General features: G+C 35.2%; 1 protein-coding gene across 1 annotated transcript in view; it reads left to right on the top strand.

Annotated features, from left to right (window-relative positions):
- The window catches only part of PCDH15 (protocadherin related 15), a 979,523-nt gene that overhangs the window by 675,496 nt on the left and 290,911 nt on the right, over positions 1–13,116 (top strand). The window contains exon 16 of the mRNA XM_030809305.1: positions 8,058–8,137. Within this exon, the coding sequence (XP_030665165.1) occupies positions 8,058–8,137 (80 nt within the window). The remainder of the gene's footprint in view (positions 1–8,057; positions 8,138–13,116) is intronic.

Raw genomic sequence — 13,116 nt, 5'->3', positions numbered from 1 at the left:
GGGCTTCTTTTTTTGTTTGTTTTGTTTTGTTTTGTTTTACTGTAAATTAAGTTGCTTCAAGTACCAGATACAATTGAAATGCTATACTTCCTTCAGTACATTAAAGTTTGGCTCCCAGTCATAGGAGATACAAAGGAATGCCCTTTATGATACTGAGGAAGAATGTGCATACACAGAACAGAGCTCTGATTGAGTTTCCTGGACTTAGTTTATCCTTGCAGTCTTATAAATCAGGGAGAAGCCAGACTGTCCCATGCCCTCCCCTCCTGAGGTGTGCATTTTCCTGCCTCCCAATGAAAACAGGAGCAGGGAGAGACTTGTATCCACTTAATACCTTCCTTTTTCATTTTTCCAAAATTCTTTCATTCATTTTTCTCATTATAATGTAATCATTGAGGCTTATAACTTTGCAAGGACCAAATTACAAGTAAATATTAACTTATTGTGTCACAACTAAAAATGCTAGGATATCATAGTAAACAAAGAAGACAAAATTTCTGCTTTTATGAAGGTTCCATTCTAATAGAGGAGAAAATTAACAAAATATATGTGAATTATGTGGAATTTTGGAAGATGTTACGGGGAAAATGAAAGAAGGAAAGCTAGAGAGGAAGTGCATGGGAAAATACAATTTGATAGTGATTATTTCACAGAGAAAGTGACCTTACAGCAAAGAGTTGAATAAGGTGAGAGGATGAGCCATGGTTGTATCTGAGGAAAAGTATTTCAGGTGCAAAGGTAAGACCCTGAAGTTTAGACCTGCCTGGTATGTTTGAGGAAGAAGAAAAATACTCCTCTTTACAGAGTAAAGTAAAAGAAAGAGACAGTAGTAGAGATGAAATCATTCAGTAATAGGAGAGGGATAGATATAATTACTCTGCATGAAATTAGGTACAGTTAAAAATTTGAGCATAGCAGTGACATAATCAACCAAATTTAACAAAGGATAATTCTGGATGCTGCACTGAAAATGGTCTGTGGAGGAAGCCTGGGAAAAATTTTGGAGAGTTGTTCACATGCTCTATCAGCACATCCTAGGCCTGGAGTGATCTTTCCAGAAATGATGAGAAGTGATTTAAATCTGGTTATATTTTGGTGGTTAAAAACTACATGACTTGTTAATGAACTGGATATGGAAGGGGAGGTAGAAGTTAAGAATAGGTATTAAGATACAGCTTGAGCAACTGGAAACATTGATTTGTCATTAGCCAAAATTAAAAGACTGTTAGAGGAAGAATAATTCAATATCGGCCATACTGTATTTGAATAGACTTTTTGACATCTGCTATGGACTGAATGTTTGTGTTCCCCCAAAATTCATATATTGAAGCCAAAATCCCCAACGTGATGGTATTTAGAAGTAGGACATTTGGTAGTTGGAGATACTTAGGCTATGAGAGTGGAGTCCTCATGAATGGCATTCAGTGCCCTTATGGGGAATGAAGAAACCAGAGCTCTCTGTTTCTACCATGTAAGTATAGAATGAGAAGACAGCTGTCTGCAGGCCACGAAAGGTGCATGGGATCTGCTAGTGCTATGATCTTGATTGACTCTCTCAGCCCCAGAACTGAAATACAATTTTGAAGTCATTAGCATTTTATATATTATTTGAAACCTTGATATTGGATTAAGTTGACAATGACAGCAATGACAGACAAAGAGAGAGATCGACAATGAGCAAAAAACAGAAAGGATGATAAATAGTGTAGAATATGACTTTAACAATGAAGAGTAGCAGTTAATGCAGTATAATGCTATTGTATAAGAATTAAAGCTGATGCATTTCGAGAAGAATAATCTGGCAGTGGCATTGAGAAACAAGAAGGCTACTGTGAGGCTCATCAATCAAAAGGGATATCGGGAAATTACGGTTCTTTCGAAGAGCTTGGTGTTGGTTCAAGCAAGCAGGTGAAGGGAACATTGAGATAAGTTTAGGACATAGGGGACTTTGCTAGTGATAGAAAATGAGTTTCAGAAGGCATAGAATATGAATTATGATTCTATAGTTTGTAAACTTTGGCAAATTATTTAATTTTTAAGCTTAAGATTTTATTATCTGTAAAATAGGGATTGTAGTGCTCTCCAGAGAAGATTGTTTTGAGGATTAAATGAGATGGGATATTAAAAGTGCTTAATACATAATGGTAACCATTATTTGGATGCATCATTTTGAATATTTACATTAGTTCTAAGTTTATTTTGTTGATTGTTCCTTGAGCCCTGGACAAAATTAGAGTTGCAGGCTTATTTTAGAATTGATTAACTCTCTTTGTGTTCCAAGGTTACCCATTTTGTACAACAAAAATTTTTTGAGACTAAGCCTTCATAGAGTCTCCCTAAATCTAACGGAAGTCTAGATATTTTTCCTATTAAGGACTTCTTAATTTACAGACACTTCTCTGGATATGACAAATAAATTAATGCTCACTTTCAAATGCCATTTATTTTCAACACTACCAGCAGTGATTCTGCTATGCCTTCTTAGCATAAGGCATTTTATTTTGCCTCCTGGGCAAAAGATCATTAGTCCATACCAGTATTGTGACAAAAAGAGCTGTTTTATGGCTCTCCTGTGTGCAGTTTGCCAACATCCTTTTATTTTCGAGCATATTTATATTTTTGTCATTGTAGATTTAGCTACATTTCCAAGTTTCATATATATTATATGTATATTCTATATAATATTATTCATTTTGTATTGTTTGGAATATTTAGTGAACTGACCTTTTACTTACACTTACTTCAAAATAACATTTTATATTATCATTATGAATGACAAAATAACAGTACTTGACATGAATAAAATATATTCATTAATTTTTATTTAAATATTATAACATTTTGTTAAAGGCCAAAAAATGTAATACCAGGAATGAATGTATACATTTTTTGAAACACTGCTGTACTGAATTGAAAGCTTTATTTGTTGCTCTCAAGTAGTTTAATAACATAAATCAGAACTTGTTTGCCTAAGTGAGAAAATCATCCAAATCCATTGATTTTTATCTATTTTAGAATCCCTAAGGGCAGTTACTTTGTCTTAATGTCCTGTGAAATGTGTAGAATCATTCCTTGCACATAAAGTGCACTCTGCCAGATGGTATTTGATGGCTGTATTCATCTTTAACACGAACAGAAGATTGGTTTAGAGAAAATTTGTTTTCTTTTTCAAATTTTCCATTCGCCAGTGTCTAAGAACATTGCTTTCTTGGATAAATACTTTTGTTTCCCTATAGGTGCTTCTGAAAAATCAGGGACTCTAAGTCAGATTCTGCAAGTAATCTGGTCGAGTGGACTGGAAAGAGTAATTGCTTTGATTTTTAAAGGAATCATTTGTTCTTCAGGCAAAAGTAAAATTATATTAAATTAAATAAAAATTAAAGGAAAGACTTGCTTTAATCTTAACCATGTTATTAACCACATATTAGCAAACCAGTGGCTAAAGTGCATTACTTGCCAGCTATCCAAAATACACATCATTTATTCGTTTAACCTGAGGTATTAAAGTGGTCAAAGTAAACTGAGGAGCTCGTCTTCCACATGCCGCCTGCCTCCAGACCTGACAACCTTCCTTGCTGTTCTTGAAACTCACTAGGCCTCTTTCCACCTCACGGCCTTTATCACTTGTTCTGCCCTCTTCCTGGAATGTTCTTCCCCACATGACTTATTCTTTCACCTTTTACAAGCATTGGCCAAAATTTACATTTTCAATAAGTCTGTCATGATCACTTCTATGTAAGTGTAAATCCTCACCCTGCTCTCCATATATGTCCTTCGTGAAATATTTTGTAGTTGAGTAACACGTATAAAGACCTGAAAACAAAATATTCTAATTAATTTTTAATTTCATTTTCCTCCACTACCATGTTGTATAAGGGCAGGCTTTTTGTCTGTGTGGTTTATTGCTGCAGCCTCAGTGCCTAACGCAGTGTAGATGCTCGATAAATATTTGTTGAATTAATGAGTGATTACTGTAAGTAGTAGTATTATTCTCATTTTGTACTTGAGTGCATTGTCTGAGAAGAGATAGTACAGCTGAGGCTGAATCCAGGTAGCTGGCTCCAGAATCTCTCCCATTAAGCTCAAAATAAGCCCCAGAAAGATAACTGCTGTCATACTTTTCTCAGGCTTTGAAGAAGGGACTCGGATATGACTTGATTTATCAAAAATAAACACATAAAATGTTTTTTCACTAAAAAGAAGCAATTTATATCTCTTATCTTATGGAAAATACTGAATAACACTATGCTCCCATTTTCAAGATGATACAGTTGTTACTATCTCTAGATAAAAAAGATGCATCTTTCAATTAAGTAAAGTACAGAGAAATCTGGTTGGAATGATGGCAGAAATAGTAATATAATTGAAGTCATATGCATTTTCTATTTACCAGTAAAGTTACTATTAGGTTTAAATGAGACAAGACATGCAAAATTTTAATATGGTTTCTGACACATTATAAGCAGTTATTTTGAGATGGCTGGTTAGATTTATATATAGAAAACATTTAAATATTGCTAATAGAAATATGTTTAGGGCACATATACACACATAATCAAATCCTAATATTTGAAGGGTAAATGCTTCTGTTGATATTTCCAATTTTTCTTTTTATGGATTATTTCTCACCTTTGGACATCGACAAATAAAGATGATGTTGTCTATACAAGTGCTAACTCATGTAATGGATAGATTGCAGAACTTTGATGCAGATTACACCATTTCCTTTTGCTTCCTTGGCTGAAAAACTATAAATACTTCCTAATTATTATACCACCCCAGACTCTGGAACACCAATAAAGGATTGTGTGAAAAGATAAAAATGAAGAAAGGAATCAAATAAGAATTTTCTTTTAAATTCTAAGTCTTCAAAGTTTCCCAATATGGGCATAACCTCACATAAGAATGAAGTAGGCAAATTGTTGACATTCACAATCCTTAAAAGACTGAGGTATTTGAGTGGTCAAATAAAACTGAAGAAATATTTCAAGCTACCTCTGTGATTGAAAGGAATTAACATAAAAATAATAAATATAAATAAAACAACACAATATTCTGCTCTCATCTTACATAAAGGATATTAATTATTAGAGTAGATCTGATATAATAAAAGATTCAATATTAATCTGGACTTAAAATTGTTTACATGAAGCTTTCTTGTTTCAGAATGCATTTCTTCTGGCTTTTATGAAACACAAGGTTATAAAATGTTTCTCAAGAAAAAAATTAAAACAGCAACCACATATCAATAAACAAACCAAAGGAACGTGATCATGTCTATAACAACATAACAAGTAAAATTTATTGACCAAGAGAAAAACAACAGAAAAAGTTCAGTGTAAGCTTTTTAGGGTTAAGATACAGTCTCCAGATATAATTCTCTGTTTCTTCAAAATGTTAGCTGAGTATCATTATTTGTGGTTCCTATCTAGCAAAGAACAGAATACAAGGGAAAAACATCAAGCATCTACTATCCATTTTATTGAGTGTATTCTTAGAAATTTGTTTGCTTCTTATTTTCTACTCCTAGGCTTCCATTATGACTAACTCAATGAAATATAAAATTTTGGATTTTGACTAACATGGAATGTTTCAAAAATATTTTACCCTGACTAATTTATTACTTTCTTCTTCATTTACTATTTTTATTCCATTTTATTTTAGTGTGTATGGCATGGGGAGGGTGGGGAGCTGGGGGAGAAAGCAATAGACTTTACCCCAAAGAAATAAAATATTGGCCTGGAAAAACAAGTACTTTTGTCTGCTGAATTAAAAATTGACTATTGTGAGGATACAAGGGAAGAAGCAACACTTTAGTAAAACGGTTACTACCATAATCCATGAGGAAGATGGTGGTAGAGAAGAAATTCAGACACAGCCAGATACAGCAGATATTTTAGGTACATCTGGTGGGATCTGCTGATGGGTTGCATTGGAGTGTAAGAGTGAGCCCTCAAAGTGTAGCTATGAGCCCCGAGAAAGTAGGAGGATGGAGTTGCAGGTATTTACTGAGATGATGAAGCAGTGAAAACAATAGATTATTGTTTGAATTTCTTTTATTTTTTGAGGTATGTCAAGATAGAAAGGAGATCTAGATTTGGGGTTTTTAACCTTTTAAATTGGGGAGGCTTATTATTATTCATCTAATGTGGATCCATGTAGGCAATTGGATAAACATCTGAAATCCAGAGGAAAGGGCTAGCCTAGAGATATGACCGTCTTCAGCAGATAGACAGTATTTATAGCTACACTATTGAATGGGATGACTAAATAAGTGAAGTTCAAGGACCAACCTTCGGAACAATCCAATATAAAATAAGTCTTATAAAATGAGAAGAAATCAGCAAAGGAAAATGCGGAACTACAGTTGATAATATGAGGATTGAAAGCAGGACAATACGATGTCATAGGAGCCATGTGAAGGAATATATCACTTTTATGAGAGACAGATTAAATAATCTTGCAAAGCTTTTCTTACAGAACCTGGCACGTAGTCAATATTCTGTAGTTTAATACTGACTGAAATATTATTTTCAGTTTCCCTTGATTCTGTAGTTTATGTGGTCCAATAGAGGCTTCTGGCCATCAATCCAGTGTGGTAGCTGATAAGGACGTTCCGTGAAGAGGACTGTGTAATCCATGTCAAAGCCAACTGATCTACCACTAACAACAATAGGTTCCTGCCTGTCTGGACAGGGAATTTCACACTCAGCCTCTTATGGCTGGGACAGTTATTATCTAGTCACTGAAGGAAACTCACATACTTATTCCTCTCTCAGGTCCTGCTAACTCCAGGGCAGTTCCTGTCTGTGGAGAGGCTGGTGTTTCTGCCAGGCTAGTCACCTAAAAATAAAATACATCTGAACCTTTATCAGATATTCCCCTGCTTTGTAGCATCATGCTTAGGCAGATCATTCTCTCAACTCTCTGATAGCATCCAAATGTCTTTCTTTATCCATGTCTTTTATAAGAGGATAGAATGACTCACTGGAAAAAGAACTGATTTGATGTTTTTGAAGGTAAAACTCCAGACCTCAGTGCCATAAAACAAGAACATCTTTATTTTGGGCAAGAGAAACTCAGAACTCAAAGTCAAACTATGTTTTCTTCTCTGACTTAGGTGTTGAAGGGAAGAAAAACCAACAAAAAGGTTAATATTTATTGAAAGCTTACAATGTACCAGATATTAGTCTATGTGCCTTGATGTATATGATTTCAATTAAACCTCTCAACATCTATTAACATTTGTATTGTTATATAGTCCTCATTTTAGAAATGGATACACAGAAATAATCACATAGGACAATTGGAGCCCAGTTTTGAAGTCATGCTTTGTGGCTATAAATTCAGGATTTTTAACCAGAAAGTTAGACTGATTTGAATTATTATCTTGATATATTCTGAACAGAAGAAAAGAATATACATTAAACACTTTATCGACACTGTAAACATAGTTTGGCACTTTTTTTATTTTTTTGAGACAAGATCTTGCTCTGTTGCCCAGGCTGGAGTGCAGTGGCATGATCACAGCTCATTGCAACATCTGCCTCCCGGGTTCAAGCAATTCTTCTGCCTCAGCCTCCCAAGTAGCTGGGATTACAGGTATGCACCACTGCACCCGGGTAACTTCTTGTATTTTTGGTAGAGACGGGATTTCACCATGTTGGCCAGGCTAGTCTTGAACTCCTGATCTCAGGTAATCCGCCCACCTTGGCCTCCCAAAGTGCTAGGATTACAGGCTTGAGCCACTGTGCCTGGCCAGCAGCTTTTATTTAAATCATAAATAGACATATAAAATAAATTCATTAATTAAGTTAATTAAATAAGTAAACCTTGGGAAAATGATTATTTCCACACCAGGTAGGATTACATATTCAGAAATGGGTCAGATATGAAATGTTTAATTTTACACCTTGCCATTAGGCCATGCTTTAATCTTTATTCTTTAACAGTGTCATGGACATTCTATGCTATTAGTTTCAAGCTTTTATATTACTCTGTAATGAGTGGGCGCCATATCAATTACTTGATAATTGAATTATGTTTTCTCTCTGAAGGCAACTGATCGAGAGGGAGACTCAGTAACGTATGCCATTGAGAATGGAGATCCTCAGAGAGTTTTTAATCTTTCAGAAACGTAAGTTAAAAATTATTTCCTACTTTAAAAAAATGTACAGCAACGTACCGTTAGCAAGAAAGCAGACTTCTACTCAGAGGCTTTCAGCTGTTTGTAGTTGTACTTCCCTTTCTGTTTTCTATGAATGTTAATGGTAGCTGGGAGGATAGTTCTGAGCCCAGAAATATTGCTCAGGAGACTGTTTATTTTTACTAGATAAAATCTACTGAGGTGGAAACATTTCATTGGAAGGCATAACTGCGATTAATTAGATCCTTTTAAAGTTGTCAGCTACTGATAATGACAAGGACATTACTACAAAGGGTTACTTAGCACTAAACTGTGTATTCAAAGGGAGTCTTGTAGGCAAGATGTGTTACAAACACATCCTTCAATTTCAGATTAACACAGGTATATTTAAGAAAAAAAAGCAAAATGAAATAAAATACATGTTCATGCCAAACTTGTTTGAGGTCTAGATCAGTGTCATTCTACTTATCTCTCTGAATACATCTGAGATATTGCTAATGATAACTATTGAGAAAACCGGGAGCAGGCATTAAAAGGAGGCATTTAGGGCTTCAGAGAGACTGTATGCTTCCCCCTTTGAAATAGCAAGGTAGCTGTTCTGCTGTCACATGTGGCTGGTTTCTAAAGAGCTTAACTCTTCCCTGATATTTCCTGTGTACCTGTGAATAGCTTTACTTTCAGAAAGAATAGAAATGTAAACTTGGCCAATGATTATAAAGATAAAACTTTGACAAATGAATACCTTGCCACGTCAGACTCAGGAACCTGTGGGGCATAATGCCAAAACAAGAGAACCATGTGCTGGTTAATTAGTCTTCTCAGAAATACCTGAAATTTCACGTTGAATAGAATTTTACAAACATGAGTTAGTAATGCCTGGGAAACTATAGACAAGAACAGTATTTTCCACAGATAAGTAAACTTCTATTTGAAAAATACAAAGGCTTAACTGTTTTCATTTTTATCCCATAAGGATGTAGAAATAAAAAATTAGCTACAATTTACAATCATCATTAAAGAAAATAAAAATGTTAAAGAAAAACTTTAATCAAGGCTGTGTAGTATTAGCATAAACACAGATATATAAGTCACCTGGACAGGCTTAAGAATCCAGAAATAACTCTAGTATTTATGGTCAATTGATTTTCAAAAAGGGGCCAAGATAATCCAATCAGGAAAGAACTTTGTTTCAACAAATGAAGCTGGGACAACATGCAAGAGAATTAAGTTGAATTTTTATCTCACATCATTCACAAAAATGAACTCAAAGTGGATCATAAACTGCAATATTATGAGATAAAACTGCATTCCACATAGAAGAAAATACAGAAGTAAATCTTCATTATTTGGATTAGTCAGTACATTTTGAGATATGACACAAAATGCACAAAGATTAACGATAAAATTGATAAATTGGGTCTCATCAATTTTTAAAAATGTATTTCAAGGAGCACCATCCTAAAGTGAAAAACAACCCACAATGAGAGAAAATATTTTAAAATAATGTATATGGTGTGAAACATGTCTCAAGAATACGTAAAGAACCGTTACAACTTAATAAAGAAAAATAATCTAATTAAAATGGGCAAAATATTTGAATAGACATTTCTTTAAAAAAGGATATGTGAATGGCCAACAAGCACATGGAAACATGATCATGATCACTGATCACTGGTCATTAGAGAAATGCAATTTAAAACTGTAAAGAGACTTGACTTCATACATAATTTGTGTCTGAAGTGAAAAAGAAAGGCAAAACCAAGTATACCTAAGAATGTGGAGATATTGAAATCTGCATAAATTTATGTGGCCATGTAAAATGTGCATGTGTGAGTTCGTTTTTGCACTGCTATAAAGAAATGCTGAGACTGAGTATTTTGTAATGAAAAGAGGTTGAATTGCCTCACAGTTCTGCAGGCTATACAGGAAGCATGATGCTGACACCTGCTCTGCTTCTGGGGAAGCCTCAGGAAACTTACAGTCATGACTGAAGGCAAAGCGGGGAGTCAGCAGTTCACATGGCCTGAGCAGGAGGAAGAGAGCAGGACCAAGGAGGGTGGTGCTAAACCATTCATGAGAAACTGCCCGCATGAGCCAATCACCTTCCAGCAGGTCCTATCGCCTACATTGGTGACAATTCGACAGGAGATTTGGGCGAGGACATGGATCCAAACTATATGAGTACACTTTGGAGAATAGGCCTTTTCTCCAAATGGTAAACAGAGTTACTGCATAAGCCAGCATTCTGCTCATATGCAAGAGAAATGAAGACGTGCATCTACATAATAGTTTGCACAAAGTTCATAAAAGAATTATTTATAATGGTACAAAAGTAGAAACAAGTCAAATATCCATCTACAGAGGAAAGAATAAACAAAATGTTGCCTATCTGTAATAATATAATATTACTCATCAATAAAAGGTAATGAGGTACTGAAACATGGTTCAACATGTATGAACCTTGAAAATATTATGCTAAGTGAAATAAGTCAGTTGAAAAGAGTACATATTATTTCATTTGTATAAAATTTTCATAATAGGCACATCTATAAGACGAAAAGTTGATCAATGATTGCCTGAAAATGAGGAGTGGAGAGAACGGGGAGTGACCATTAATAGATACGGTGTTGAAAATGTTCTAAAATTGATTACGGTGATGATTGAACAACTCTGTGATTATGCTAAAAACCATTGAATTGTACCCTTTAAATGGGTGGATTTTATGATATCTGAATTAAAATGTTAACAAAGCTGTCAATAAAAGAAAAAGACAACAATGAAGTTTTCACCTGCTCTGGTAAGCAGGAAGCCCAGGTCTCTTAAGAATTTCTATTCCTTGGTGCAGAGCTGAGTTCAATTCCTGGATATCCTTGTTAACTTTCTGTCTCATTGATTTGTCTAATGTTGACAGTGGGGTGTTAAAGTCTCCCATTATTATTGTGTGGGGTTCAACCATTGTGGAAGTCAGTGTGGCGATTCCTCAGGGATCTAGAACTAGAAATACCATTTGACCCAGCCATCCCATTACTGGATATATACCCAAAGGATTATAAAATATACTGCTATAAAGACACATACACACATATGTTTATTGCGGCACTATTCACAATAGCAAAGACTTGGAACCAATCCAATTGTCCAACAATGACAGACTGGATTAAGAAAATGTGGCACATATACACCATGGAATACTATGCAGCCATAAAAAATGATGAGTTCATCTCCTTTGTAGGGACATGGATGAAGCTGGAAACCATCATTCTCAGCAAACTATCGCAAGGACAAAAAACCAAACACCGCATGTTCTCACTCATAGGTGGGCATTGAACAACGAGAACTCATGGACATAGGAAGGGGAACATCACACACCAGGGCCTGTTGTGGGTGGGGGGAGGGGGAGGGATAGCATTATGAGATATACCTAATGTTAAATGACGAGTTAATGGGTGCAGCACACCAACACGGCACATGTATACATATGCAACAAACCTGCACATTGTGCACATGTACCCTAAAACTTAAAGTATAATAATAAAAAAAAGGATTTCTATTCCTGTTTTTCCCTTGATGCCAAGAGATTTTTCAATTGCTGATTGTGAAATCTAATGAGCTACTGGTTTTGCCAAATAAATTATCTAAATGCACTGCTTTCCTATATCTCTAGTGCTCCTCTCATCTCTGAGATAGAGATAGAGATGAGATAAAGATAATGGCTGGGTCACAGAGGTTCTTAAAGGTGTAAATTATGTTAATGCGAAATCCTTTTAGTCTAAATTGATCATGATTCTTAATGTTAAAGCTCTTAGGTCAACCTGGACAGACATCTCCTTAAGACGCAAACTGCTTCCAGGAAAGCTAAAGCAGAACATGTCCCTGTAATGGTTGTGTGATCCCTTTTGATGATCATTCCTGATTCAGGGTCCTGTACACTGGGCCTGTTGCCTTCTATCCTATGGTCACTTTGTTTCCACCACCTCATTGCTGTTGTTCGCATTGATATTTATAGAGTAGCCTGAACCACTAGCAATACATTTCAATGCATTTGAAATGTAGAACAATAACTGACATTTCAACTGCCACGTTCTTTGAAACTTTTGAGATTCATGTTCAAAAATTTGCACCACCACTTCTCTATGACTTTCAAGGATTTGAACAATCCAGGTACTGCTATAGTTTGGATATTTGACACTCCAAACCTCATTTTGAAATTTGATTCCCCATGTTGGAGATGGGGCCTAATGGGATTTGTTTGGGTCATGGAGGCAGACCGCTTATGAATGGCTTGTTACCAAAGGTAATGAATGAGTTCTTGCTTTATTAGTTCCCACAACAAATGGTTGTAAAAAAAGAGCTTGGCACCACCCCTCCTCTCTTGCTTCTTTTCTCACCATGTGATCTCTGCACACGCCAGCACCCGTTCACCTTTGGTCATGAGTGGAAGTACTCTCAGCCCCTCACCAGAAGCAGATGCTGGCAGTATGCTTCTTGTACAGCCTGTAGAACTGTGAGACAAATAAACTTATTTTCTTCATAAATTACCCAGCCATAAGTATTCCTTCGTAGCAACACAAATGGACTAACACAGGTATGCTAAAAAAAAATAAACAATGTTCTACCTCATCAGACACCTCAATATATGCAAATAATGTTTGGGTTATATTTTATATCTTAAAGCAAAATGAAAAAATATTTACGTGTCTATTGTATACTTTAAATACCATATTATTTTATGCTATCATGAGAATTCTCTCAATAAGCATCATTTTAATACCATTACTTTCCTTTAATGAAATAAAAGTATGCCAAAATTTTCTTGTATTTCTATTAAAAAATTAGTAGTAATGAATAATCATCTTAATGTCAGTATGGGTTAACAAAGTACTGAATTATTATTTTAATAAATTGGCTTGGTCACACAGCCAAGAAAGAAACTGGGTCTTTAAAGAAAAAGCCTTGGTTTTTTTAAAAAT

Source organism: Nomascus leucogenys, chromosome 3, assembly GCF_006542625.1.
Source record: "Nomascus leucogenys isolate Asia chromosome 3, Asia_NLE_v1, whole genome shotgun sequence".
NCBI classification, from domain to species: Eukaryota; Metazoa; Chordata; class Mammalia; order Primates; family Hylobatidae; genus Nomascus; species Nomascus leucogenys.
Note: the sequence above shows the minus strand (reverse complement) of the source record. Positions and strands in the feature narration are given on the sequence as shown.